Raw genomic sequence first — 12,500 nt, forward strand, 5'->3', positions numbered from 1 at the left:
ACGTTTTCTTTATTAATTAAACTCTTTCGATGTGAAGAAATTACTGACTAAAATAGCCCGGTCTTCTTATTTATTCTCGCACAGATCTGGAAGCTCCCAATGATGAGCTGCTGCACTGTTCCATTTTTTGCTCCCAGACCTCTAGCCATAAATCCTAAAGCTTATACGCTTGCGCAGAACTTGAAAAGAGAAACATGACGTCAGGTGGCGAGGTGGCTTGTTCTTCACAGAATTGCACGCCTCAGATTGTTGTATAGTTCAGTCATTTGAAAGTTTATTGACTTTTCTTTGCTATTTCTGGAATATACTTCTCTTCCGAAGTTAAAACTCTGTGTGACCAAAGCAGTCAATATGATTATAACGTTCAAAACGCTTCAACAACAGACTTTTAAGCTGGAAATCGAGGAAAGTGCAACGGTAAGTGAGTAACATGTACATGTTCATGTTCATGTACATGTTTAGTTGGGAGAGCTACGAACGGTGACTCAGATCTTTTGATCGTCAGGTCTTGTGTTCTGTTATTTTGCCATTTAATTACATGTACCCTCTTACTAATCTTCTAGCCTGTATTGTTCGATATTTCCTTTTCAAGTAAATCCTAACAATGTTGTTTGAAATTCGATTAGCCTACAAATTTCTCTTCCGGCGACTCCGTTTAAAATAAGTCAACGTAAGACAACATGGCATAACCGCTCTTGAAAGCTAAGTAACGTGGTCAACATAGAAAAAGCAACGTGGTCACCATTTGCCACGGATCTTTCACTTTTTGTGCGTTATAATATTGGTATATCCCTTGTTGTCTGCAGTTGATCTTAGCTTTTCCTTCTATTAGAATGATATTAGGACAGTGCATTCAAATTGGTTTAAACCCAGTCAAAGTCATTTATAAATTGACGAAGTATGATCACCTGAGTTATGACCGTGGTATGTGACAGTCACAGATGTTTCAGCAACTTGAGCCAGTCTCGATAATTTGTGCTTTTTGGGGATCAAGTAAAATACTTTGGTTATTGGGATAATTGACCAGAAAATAAAGCCATGATCATTTTGAGAAGATGTCGGTTTTCAAACATTATTTGGTTTCAAATTTGCCAACTACTCGAACACCTTTCATTTGATAGGCAGCAGGCTTTTGTTTGTACATTAATTTCAATACAGCCTTTAGGCGACAAAAATTGGTCAACATCTTTGCCTTAGCTGGTCTGTCAGTTCAAATGAAAGGCAGATTCCTTATAAGATTATTGTATGTGATATCTGCCATTTTTGTGAAGTTTCAAGCTTAAATTGCTGGACACAGTACAATTAGTGAGTGTTCCAAAAATTACGTAGACTGCAAACCAAATCAACTCAATTAGCAGTGATTAGTTAAAACTCGGCTTTTTAAGTGCAGTTCCTAATAATTCAAAGGTATTTTTGCACAGTTTGTGGATATGCTGGACAAGTACAAATCTAACAAGAAAATTGGGTGTAACCACTCATTTTTCAAAGATAATCAAAAAAAATATTTTTAAAAAGCTTTAAAATGCAAAGGAATATATCCCAGTCTTTACCAAATCGAAGTGTTATCCCTATTTTCTTTTTGGATTGCAAGAGCACTTGCTAAGTTCTTTTTCCGCATAGTTTTAACCATGCAAAAATATCCCTGTGTTATAATATGTAGTAGTCACCACCAATAGGAAATCCAAGTATCTCATGGGTCCATTGGACCTTGACTATTTTTAATATACACCAGTGACATGCAAAATTGCTTCAGTATTTTGTTTACTGTAGGATGTACAGGTATGTAGTAGACAGGTGATACTTTGTCAAGATTGAGCTGGAAGAGCCTTGAAATACTCCTATGAAAAGTTAACAAAAATTCAAATGTTTAAAGTGCATATTGCTTTTTCATTGACCCTGTCCATTTGCGGTTATTTGCAATTTGCATTATCATTAGTTTAAAAGATGTGTGGAAAAAGACATGATAAGCAAGATACCGGTAGTTTTTTGGTAATCAATCCTATGAACAATTAGCAACTATTAAAATTACTTTTTTTTTCTTTTTGCCAATGATTATCTTCAATACCAAAATCATGAATCAACTATTTGAAGACGTTTTTTTAGTTTATTTGAGGAGTTTCTTGAACAACCTTCAATAGGACAAGGATTGGTATAAAATTTATTGAAGTGTATTGTTTTTTTTACAATAATTGTTTCAATTTTTTTCACCTGTAAACATCTGTTTACAAGGATATAGGCACTTACTATGGCAAAGCAGCATATTTTGAGCTACTCTTTTCATTACTGGTACTGGCAAAATGATATGATGAAACTGGCTGAATCATCATGTTTATGAAGTAGAGGTCATGTGACAAATTGTTACAAAAAGCCTGTTAGTTTTTGTTGTAAAGAAGTAAACATTGTAGTTGTGTTTTTCAATGTAGGTGTGAAATGTATATTTGTAATCATCACAAATAATGAGTGTATCTTTGAGACAAGCAACTTGGCATAGCTGAAGCAAAACTTTTGGAGCAGAGTAGAGAACCAACAAATTTGAGACAGCATTGACACTTATAAGTCTGAGATAAAGCCAGGGCCCTATTTGTGAAAGAGAAGCTTTTTCACCGCTGGGGTTGCCTATTTCTCTTTTTAAAGAGGCTTTTGAATCATAAATATTAATTTAGCGAACAACAAAATTGAATGAAGAAACAACAACACCTGTTGCCAGGTTTTCAACCAACTGAGCTGTGCAGTGCACAATTTCAGTGTAATAAATTCAATGCTACATGAAATTGTACAAAGCCAATAAATATTGTGCCTAACTGGTGGTATCAACCTTTTCCATTGGGTAAACTCTGCTCCTATGTTATTGCTACATATAGCAGTCATTAATCAACAAAAAGGTTGAGGCACTTATCCCTTTTTAAGAACATTGGACAAATTCACCCCAATTAATCTTTCCATCAAACCTTCCCCCCCCCCCCCCCCTCCGAAAATTGTTGTTGTTTTTATTGCCATGACTTAAGTTATTAACTTTACGTTACGGTTAGGGAGGGGTGATGGGTGAAGGGTGAGTGGAAAATGCAACTTAGGTCTTGGTCTTTCCAGTACAGTGTCTCAAAGTTCTATTTTTATCGCTCATTTTAGATGTAAACTGTTGCCAATGGCAATGTGTGGTAAAAATGCAGTCAATAACCAAGATAGTAGGGATCAGCTTAAGCAAGTGACACTTTTGAGCCGCAGACAAGTGTAAACAGTGTAATCTTTTAATGATCATGTATGCCTGTCAGGATTCACTTCTTTTTATAAATTTGAAATGTTAGTGTTTTTTTTTTAATGTTATTTATCTACGTGTATGTAGATCAGTAGATTAGACAGTCAAAGTGTGAGCATATTCATTTATATCCTCAACAGTTTACTAGACGACGTTTCTCTCACAGGTGGCAGATCTGAAAAATAAACTAGAAACTGAGAAAGGAAAAGATGCATACCCCAAGGCTGGTGTGAAACTCATATATGCTGGTATGTACAACAATGATAATCAGGGCTTGAAAATGACCAATACAGTCCTATTTGTGACTGAATTTTGGAGGATTGCAAATTTGAGACTTCACTACCACAGCACTTGAAGCTGCGACCGAATTGGTCGCCATGGCGACTAGAAAAATTATACAACTAAAATTATGGCCAAGGTCGCCAATTTGGCGACTGTTCCGGTGTGGAAGTGGTGTTGTGATAATCGGATCCAGTTCCAGACAAAATGAAAAAGCTTGGTCATATACGTACAGAAACATTGTCCATGAATTTCTTTTGCAATTCTTGCAGTTCTCTTCTTTCTCTACAATGCATATGTATGAAGAGTTGAAGAACAGCGAATAGATGCTTAATTTAAGGGCGATCGTAAAGTGGCCATCCTTGTCTCGAAATGGTCAGCAGTTCTTTCCTTCATGTAATACTCCACAGTGTGTCATCGAGGGAAAATGGTGACCAACAGTATATTTGGTGACCTTCCCAAAAGGCGACTTAGTACAGCGCTCAAAGCTCAGTTTTTTTTTCTATTTCAAAATAAAAGGGTTAGCAGTTGCCACTTTAATGCAATTTTTGCTAAAATAAGTAAAATAATGAAAATCAAAATAAAATTATTGGTACTTATGGTACATTTTGTTTGAATCTGAAGATACGGGGCAAAATTGTAGTGTAATTTAGCTGCAATGTTGCGTGCATTTCCTTGATCCTTTGCCATTTTCAGTGGTTTTAGATGTGTATATTGCAGGTTCATGATCCACAATAACATACACAGTGCTCGAAATTAAAAAAAAAAAAACAAAGGCAGGTTGTCCCTGTTCCAAAAGCCAGGCAACTAAACCTGTGAATGTGGTTGCCCTGATAAATCCTAATGTTTAAACATTAGGAAACCCCTTACAATTAAATCCATGCTTTGTTGAGATACAATCACATGGCAATCGAGCTTGAACGGGACGTTGAGCGTGATGCCCAACAACCCAACAAGTTTGCCAAGCAAAAAGGCCTCTGATGAGTTTCTTAGTCACGATGAAACGAACTTCGTAAGACTAACCACGAACGATGTATTTTCGCAAGTAACTGTCAACTTTAATGTCAAGTTGACAGGGGTTTTCTAAATTGCTGTAACTTGCTTTCATTACCAAATGTGAATTTTAGTAAATTATTTTTTAAATACAATGTAATAGTTTTTGTTTAAATTTCAACTTTGGCATTTTACGTCACATACCACAAGTATTCCTGATTCAATTAATCCAGCCTCAGTGAAAATCTCATAAATGTTGCTTTTGTCATAGACTGCCCAAAAATGAAAAATATGAAAACCTTTTTTGTCGTTTTTGGGGTTGGAGGAGAAGAGAGAGAACTGTCTTGATTTGTTCATACACATTTACAATGTATCAGTGTTCACCGGCTCCAACCGTTCTAGTGGTAGTGGTAAGTCATTATCCACTAAAGCTCTGTTTTTGATAAATATGTCAAAAACCAATTCAGTGATGTACACTGTAGATGTGATGTTCAAATTTCTTAAGCTCCACCAAATTCTCTTGCTTAAAGGACCCTAGGCAGCCACGCCCATGTTTTTGTTGACATACAGGAGTTTTGGTGATGTATTACTCTTGGGACTTGACCAAACCAAAAATAATTGTGAGAAATGCAAAATATTTTTATCGGCTCACCTATGTTTATTTGATACCCAAGTGGTTGGCAATGAAAACAAGGCAAGACAGTTTAATTTAGTTTAATTCGTTGCGTGCACGATACTTTGTAAATAATGATAAGCAGTATTGAGTCTCCGTAAAAGTAAACTAAAGATAGTTTCATTTGTCGCTCACGCAAATCGCAATACACACTTGTAGCATCAGTTGAAGTCTCTTAAATATCTTCATTTTAAAGTTTACCAAATCCTCAAATGTGTGTTGAATTCTTCAACAAAAATTTCTTCCTGTAAAGTAAATCCAAGCTGACCTCTTTAGTTTCCTGATCAATATCAAAAAGCTTGCTCAGTTCCATAAAACTCAGTTTTATTATCGGTGAGAAAATGAAATTAACAACGAAAAAGAGAAAGGCTTTTACAGATTGTAATAGAGATCATTATTCAAATGTTTGCCTGTGTTCAGTGCTGTCAGCTCGAGCAGAAGACATGCATAACATTGTTTGAACCAGAATCATCAATCCGCTGGTGAATTTGCTCTTCGTGATTCCTTGCAATGTAGTCTAAGAAATTATTTCTCCACTTTCCAGAAATGATAAAACATTGTTTCTGGTCATTAGCAGTTAGACGCCCTCTGTTCTTTGAGACATCACAATTGAATAATATTATTATGGTCCTCCTTGCTGCTACTCCAAGAGAAGATGTTGTTCAACAATGATTTTCCGTTTCCACTCGGTAATATGTTGCAAAGAGCAAGTCATACATAAATAATCATAGAAAATGAAATTCTAATAAACATAGCTTATTTTTCCATGGAAAACAAAATTTTATAGCCCATTTGATGTCTGATGGAAACAGATTACTTTGAAAGTCACAGAATTCCGAATTTCGTTTGGGGTTTGTCTCAGTGTCAGAGCTAATTTTTGACACACATTTTAGTGATTTACTTGCTCACCAAACCGAACAAGCTTTATTTCCAGTCTTCAGGATTTTAGGTCACATTTTTCTCACATGTATCTTGGGATCCATTCTCTAGAAGGTAAAAAAACTGAAACCCAATGACTCACAGATCAAGAGAATCACCCATCAATCATGCAGCCAAAAAGCACACTTCACTTTCCATGCTTACATGAAACTATACATCCATGGTAAATCATGGATGTAAGCATGAATGAGCACTGCAAAGTTGATGATAACATGATATGGGAAGCACTACAGTAGGGGACTCGATCCAGTGTGAGTTAAGAGGCAGTGTGGCCCAGTGGTTAGGGCGCTTGCCTTGAGATCCGGAGATCCTGGGTTCAAGACCCGCTCTGACTTGTTGAATTTGATCCTGGTAGTCCCTGGTTCAACTTCCCAGCTGCACTTGCAAATAGCCAACTGGTTTGCCTCCGGCCAGTTGGGAATCTTGACAGTTATTGTTGTTCTGTTTCGTCGTTTCATTGTGTTTCATTGGCCCTGAAAAGCCCCTATGGGAAGAGGTCAATTAAGTATGTATTGTATTGTAGTGAACAGACTTTCACTTATTGATATTATTTAAATAATTTTCTTTTAGGAAAAATATTAAATGATGATCAGCCATTATCTACTTACAAAATAGATGAAAAGGGATTTGTTGTTGTCATGGTGACAAAGGTAAACAGTTAGATTTTTTTTCTGTCAAAGCAAAGTTATGACTCAAGTCTCACATTTCAACACTGGTGCTGGTGTCTTCATGAGTGGTGATTCAAGGCTGAAAGAGTCCTTTTATACTTGAAATGATTAGCATCCTTTCCTTAATGAGACCTAAAAATATAATAATTAATATGCTTGGAGTAAAAGGCTGCTATCGTCAAGTTTTAGTGTGGGTGGACTTAATGTGCCTAGCTTCCAATCAAAGGGGTTGGTGGCATCCCCGGTTGGTGTAAAGGTCTCTTAACTCATTCGTTTCAAGGACTCTCGTTTCTACCACAGATCACCCTTGGTGAAGATGCTTGCATGAGTGTCAAAATTTAAGGTATTGAATCCTAAAGTTTGTAACGTATGTAGTAATTATTATTCAAAGTTACTAAGAGTGGCATGTATAATATACCTGTGCTATATTAGGGCTGTTTATACGAGAGAAAATAAGGCACAGCTAACTCTGGCCGCGGCTTACATAAGATGCAAACACCCCGTATAAATAGTACAAAATCTACATTCACAGCTTTCTCAAGCCGCGGCTTATCCTGGCCTGGGAGTTTATATTCGTGTAAATAGTTCCTTTCATGTATTATGTATGCTGCGGCTAGTGTAAGCTGCGGCTTATTTTCTCTCGTATAAATGGCCCTATTCTTATTTCCAGCCTTAAGCATCACTTGTAGTTATGTAAAGTAGTTGATTTTCTATATTTTATTTTAGCCCAAGTCTGCTCCAGCTGCTGCCCCAAGTCAGCCTGCAACAACTCCACAGGTGAAAATCCCAAATTGGGTTTTTTTAAAAATTGTGCTTAAAACATAATGATAATAGTCAGTTGTACTTTTTATAGCCGACATCTGTTGCAAGCACAGAGACAACAACAAGATCTGGTGAGGACAGCCAGCCTGAAAGGTACTAAGTCCATTGTCGTTCCCTTATCTTTTAGTTCTTTTAGTTTTTACATTTAAAAACAGAAAAGAAGGAAAGGAACTTAATTTAAGTGTCTAGTTCTTCTAGCGTTGGAGCACTAATTGAAGACAATGCAAACTGAATTCAACTTATTACTTTTGGAACGATCTTCCCCTTTTTATTAGCTCCAGGCCTAAAAAGAAACTATTTAAGAATACGCTTTTCAACCATTACTTATCTCAATACTAAATGCTAGATTGATTTAGTCACTTCATCTAATTATACTTTATATATAATTTAAAAATATATTGCTTTTGTATATAATTATGTATGTGTTTTGACAAGTTGTATTTTATTTGCTTATCATATGTCTATAGATTTTTTTGAACATTTCTTCTCTGTAACCACTTAATTAAGAATTCTTTATATTTTTTCAACTATTAGGGCAAAGTATTACCGTAGTTATTCGGTTATAAGCCACTGGTTTTTTCAAGAAAAATCTGTCTTTGGGTAGCAAGTTAGTGCTAAAATTGGGGTGCGTCTTATAGCCAAGTATTTTCGTGCAACAAAATCGTAAGATCACAATTGGAGAAGAACTTGCAGATTAAACAACCCAAGAAAAGGACACTACATGTAGTTGTCTATTAAAAAAGAATAGTGCTTTTAGAGACCTTAAGAACACTAAATGACTTCAAGAGAAAATTAAACAAATGGAAATTTGCATACGTCCTTAAGAGCACGTGCTCAGTAACGTGATACCCGTGACAACAATACAATCGTTCGAACCTTGTTTCGAATTCCAAGAATCATGTTTGTCGCTCACATGAAAAGTTTCTTCTCTGAACAAACAGTGTGGAGATAAAACATACCTTCTTCGTTGATCCAGGTTTTCTTGTGCACTGAAATTTGCATCCTTGGTGGTGTGTTGATATTCAGCTGGCGAACACCTTTGAATATGACTTTCCGTGGGAGTTTTTGCGCTGTTCGCTTTCGCTTGACGTCTGAAGTCTGAACTCTGACTATTTATTAAGTGGCAAGGTTCAAATAAACGTGTATGTGTTGTATGTTTATCATTTCAGGTGTGAACTTTTAGCTTTTGTTTTTACGTATATCATTAAATGCGTGTCTTTTTCAGTTTGTTTACGTTAACAAAAAGAATTCGCATGCCAATTGTGTAAGGATAATTGTTCTCAAATTCATCAAATCCTTTTGATAACTCTCAATTTTTTGGTGCGTCTTATACAAGTGTAACCGAGTATTTTCGTGTAATTTTCAGTTTGAGAACTTAGCTTGATTAAATTGCTAAGTTTGGGGTGCGTCTTATAACCGAGTGCACCTATAACTGAATGACTATGGTAGTTCATTTTTGCCCTTTTCTACTTATACTTAAATATTATTTACTTCTCATTTGTAAATTTGTTTATTTTGTGGAACGTAAAATCACAAGAAAAAATAAAAATTAACCCAAATTGAATCAAATCAAATGTTTGTTTTTGATTAGAGGAAAAACCTTAGTACCTGAAGAAAAACATTTCGGTGCAGAGTAGAGAACCAACAAACTCTACTCTTGTATGATGCGGAGTCTGGGAATTGAACCTTGGGCCACTTTGGTGGTCCTAAAAAACTGGGTAAATTAAGAGGTATTTCTAGACATGTAGATTACTGCAACATTACTTGGCAACACATTCAAATAAAAAAGTAAAGAATGTGAGTGATGTGCCATACCTGTTGCCATGGGCATTTTCCTGGCAGTTTTGGTATACTTTTAATTTGATGTAAATAATATTTAAATAACCGTTTGCTAACCAAAATGGATGGCAGTATGGTGATAGGAGGAAACTAAATTCCCACACTAAGACTACTCTCCACCCAACAAGAGAAAAAATGTGTTACTTGCAAGAAAGACTAACAACAAGATATTTTGTCTGCCTCTTGATTCTCACATTCTTTACTTTTTTATTTGAATGTGTTGCCAAGTGATGCTACAGTAATCTACATGTCTAGAAATACCTCTTAATTTACCCAGTTTTTTAGGACCACTCTGTGGATAATGCCTTGCATTTTCAAGTTCAGTTTATGTTACAGCTTTTGTAAGTCAAATTTTGCCGTAAAGTACAACATGAAGTCAAAAGGTCTGTGTTGGTTTATAGAAAAATTGCATTATCAGAAAGCTGTAAATAAAGATTGAGTTTAATTGTGCAGTGTTTTCAAAACCAGCCAGCAGCTGAGACATGCAATTATTGCAACTTTTTCATTTTGGTGATGGCTACTTTCCCTCAGGTTTATTCTGAAACAAATAAAGCTTTCTCAAATGAGCCAACTGTCAACAAAAGTGTTTGTGAGTAAATTAACATGAACGTTTGACAGAGAATTTCACCTGCACATTTTTTGAGGTTGTTTCCCTTCATTGATTGTACCTTGAGTGGCAAATTGAGCAAGCACCAAAGTAAACAGGCCCAGATTTCGAAGTAGGCAGCAGTTTCCCAAGGAGAGCACATGATGTAATACCTCATAGTGGTGGGACAAGGGAAGGAGTGGAGTAGACTATATAATATATTCTTGTTAAGTCACATACAACATTGCCATAACTTCGTGACAATAACAGTATTAACAGAAATTTCAAGCTCACAATACAAATTTCAAATTGCTAACGTACTCAAATTGTAAACGGAAACAACACATTAAACTGATGATGGCATGAGTCATGCCGAAACATGTCTTTAAAAAGTTGTATCGTGAGCTTGAAATTTCTGTTTATAATATATTTTATAGTTTTATTAAGGGTGCATTTGATTGACCCTATCCCGGAATAAGAATACATGGAGGGACGATTCAAAACGATATGCCTGGCGTTCTGAAGCAACAAGGATAGTAAAGATACGCTTAAAATAGCATTTTGGCGGGTGTTTGACAATTTTAATGTGAATCTCCGTAAAAACGAAGGATTTCTAACTTCTATTCCATGTATTCCTATTCCAGAATATGGTCAATCAAACGCACCCTAAATTAATTATTTTCACATTTAAATTGAACTGCAATGCTTTTTTTTTAGTACTGATGCTTCACCATCACCTGCAGAAGAGCCTGCATCAACAACCACTCCAGCAGTATCGACCTCAACAGCATCATCAAGTGCTGATCAAGTACTGTCCACTGCAGAGTCTACCCTTGGTTAGTTGAATAGTTCTGTGTGGCACAAACTTTTAATCAGAGTTTTCATTAATAGTACAACAGAATGTTCAGTGTAAAGTAACAAAAAAATTGTTCAAAAGAACGATGTTGTAACTATCATCACAGCAAAGAAACATTTAGTTGGAGAATTTCATATAGTAGCCAGAGAATAGGCTACGTTCAATACATCAATATTCGCACATGGCTGCATGGCTTTATGGTTAAATTTGAGTATTATTTTGTTTAGAAATCTCCCTTGAGACTCTTGAGACAGAGAAAACACAACTGAGCCGTGAAATTCCACCATAAAGCCTCTTAGCCATACCTGAATGTTGATATATCAAACTTAATTGGCCTACTCTCTGACCCCCATGCCGAATTAACACCCTGTCAGCACGCAGCTGTTTCATGGATCTCACAATTGGTTGCAGAAAATGTGACACTAACAGCAGAAACCATTTACCTTGTCCTACACAGTTTCAGTGGAAGAAGAGATTGTGAGGAGCTGTTGTTTTGGCTAGAGTGAACTGATGTAAATTATGATGTACAACTGAGGAAACAAAAATGACACAGTTGTGAGAGAGCACCAATGTGTCCCAAGTGCAATTTGTGGATGTCGTTTTGTGGGCAGAGTCCGTTGGTTTTCTACACTTGTCTGGCTTTCGCCTCTCGTCAAAAACAAATATTTGATAAATTTTTAATCTTTTTTAATTTCACTTTATTCTTGTTTTGGAAAGAGTGCTTGGATTTATTATTCTTCAGTCATCAAGTACTAGCATGCAAGCTTACGTTTGATCTGTAGGCAATTAAGATCTTTTCATTCAATCTTGTGTTAATATTCTTATTTTCTCCAGTCACTGGTGCGGCATATGAAACAATGGTGACAGAAATGACTAACATGGGATTTGAAAGAGACCAGGTTGGTGGATTGTGAACAAGATTCTTCTTTTTGAATAAGTTAGCAGTCAGCGGCCGTGCTGCTTCTCCCACCATGTGCATCCTTTTCTGACATTATATTTGTTTTCATTCCTTTGTTGCTCTGCCCTCAGTGATACTCGTGAAAAAAACATGTGCAAAGAGCACTTTTTGGGAGTTTAAAGCAATATCAGACTACCATGCCTGATTCATTCAACTATGCAAATGAGTATGGTCTATTAGAAGGGATTGCTTTGCTGCATCAAAATTAAAAATATTTTCTTAGGCTTAAAAATGTATTTTTGATTAGTTTACCTTATTTTGAAATTCACTTTTTATAGACTCTATGAACTTCATAAAAGGTGACATTTTTTTAAAGACTGTGTTAGTTTGCTGGGCCACCTCAGTTTTTCAACGGTACATCTCACATTTGATGGCCACTATAGAAGATGTCTTCTGTGTCCTCTTCAGTAAACAAAATTATTTTTTTATTTGACAGGTTGTACGAGCCCTACGTGCAAGCTTTAACAACCCAGACAGAGCAGTTGAATACTTAATGACTGTGAGTAACCAAAGAAGTTTTCTTTTTTCTTTTTCTTAGTTAGTGTTCACATTACGTACACTTTAATGTGCATGCATCAGACTTGGATGTAAAAGACATCCGTGCCTGTTCCCAGCACTGGCCAAAAGATGCTGG

At 36.1% G+C, this 12,500-nt stretch overlaps 1 protein-coding gene across 1 annotated transcript in view; it reads left to right on the top strand.

Moving 5' to 3' along the window:
• Positions 1-209: 209 nt before the first annotated feature.
• LOC137973090 (UV excision repair protein RAD23 homolog A-like) overlaps positions 210-12,500 on the top strand; it is a 17,431-nt gene continuing 5,140 nt past the window's right edge. Inside the window, exons 1-8 of the mRNA XM_068819823.1 lie at positions 210-417; positions 3,420-3,501; positions 6,708-6,787; positions 7,532-7,582; positions 7,659-7,720; positions 10,770-10,888; positions 11,743-11,807; positions 12,303-12,365. Coding sequence (XP_068675924.1) covers positions 352-417; positions 3,420-3,501; positions 6,708-6,787; positions 7,532-7,582; positions 7,659-7,720; positions 10,770-10,888; positions 11,743-11,807; positions 12,303-12,365 — 588 coding nt within the window. The 5' untranslated portion in view covers positions 210-351. The remainder of the gene's footprint in view (positions 418-3,419; positions 3,502-6,707; positions 6,788-7,531; positions 7,583-7,658; positions 7,721-10,769; positions 10,889-11,742; positions 11,808-12,302; positions 12,366-12,500) is intronic.

The sequence above is a fragment of the Montipora foliosa genome, chromosome 10, assembly GCF_036669935.1.
Source record: "Montipora foliosa isolate CH-2021 chromosome 10, ASM3666993v2, whole genome shotgun sequence".
Taxonomy (NCBI): Eukaryota; Metazoa; Cnidaria; class Anthozoa; order Scleractinia; family Acroporidae; genus Montipora; species Montipora foliosa.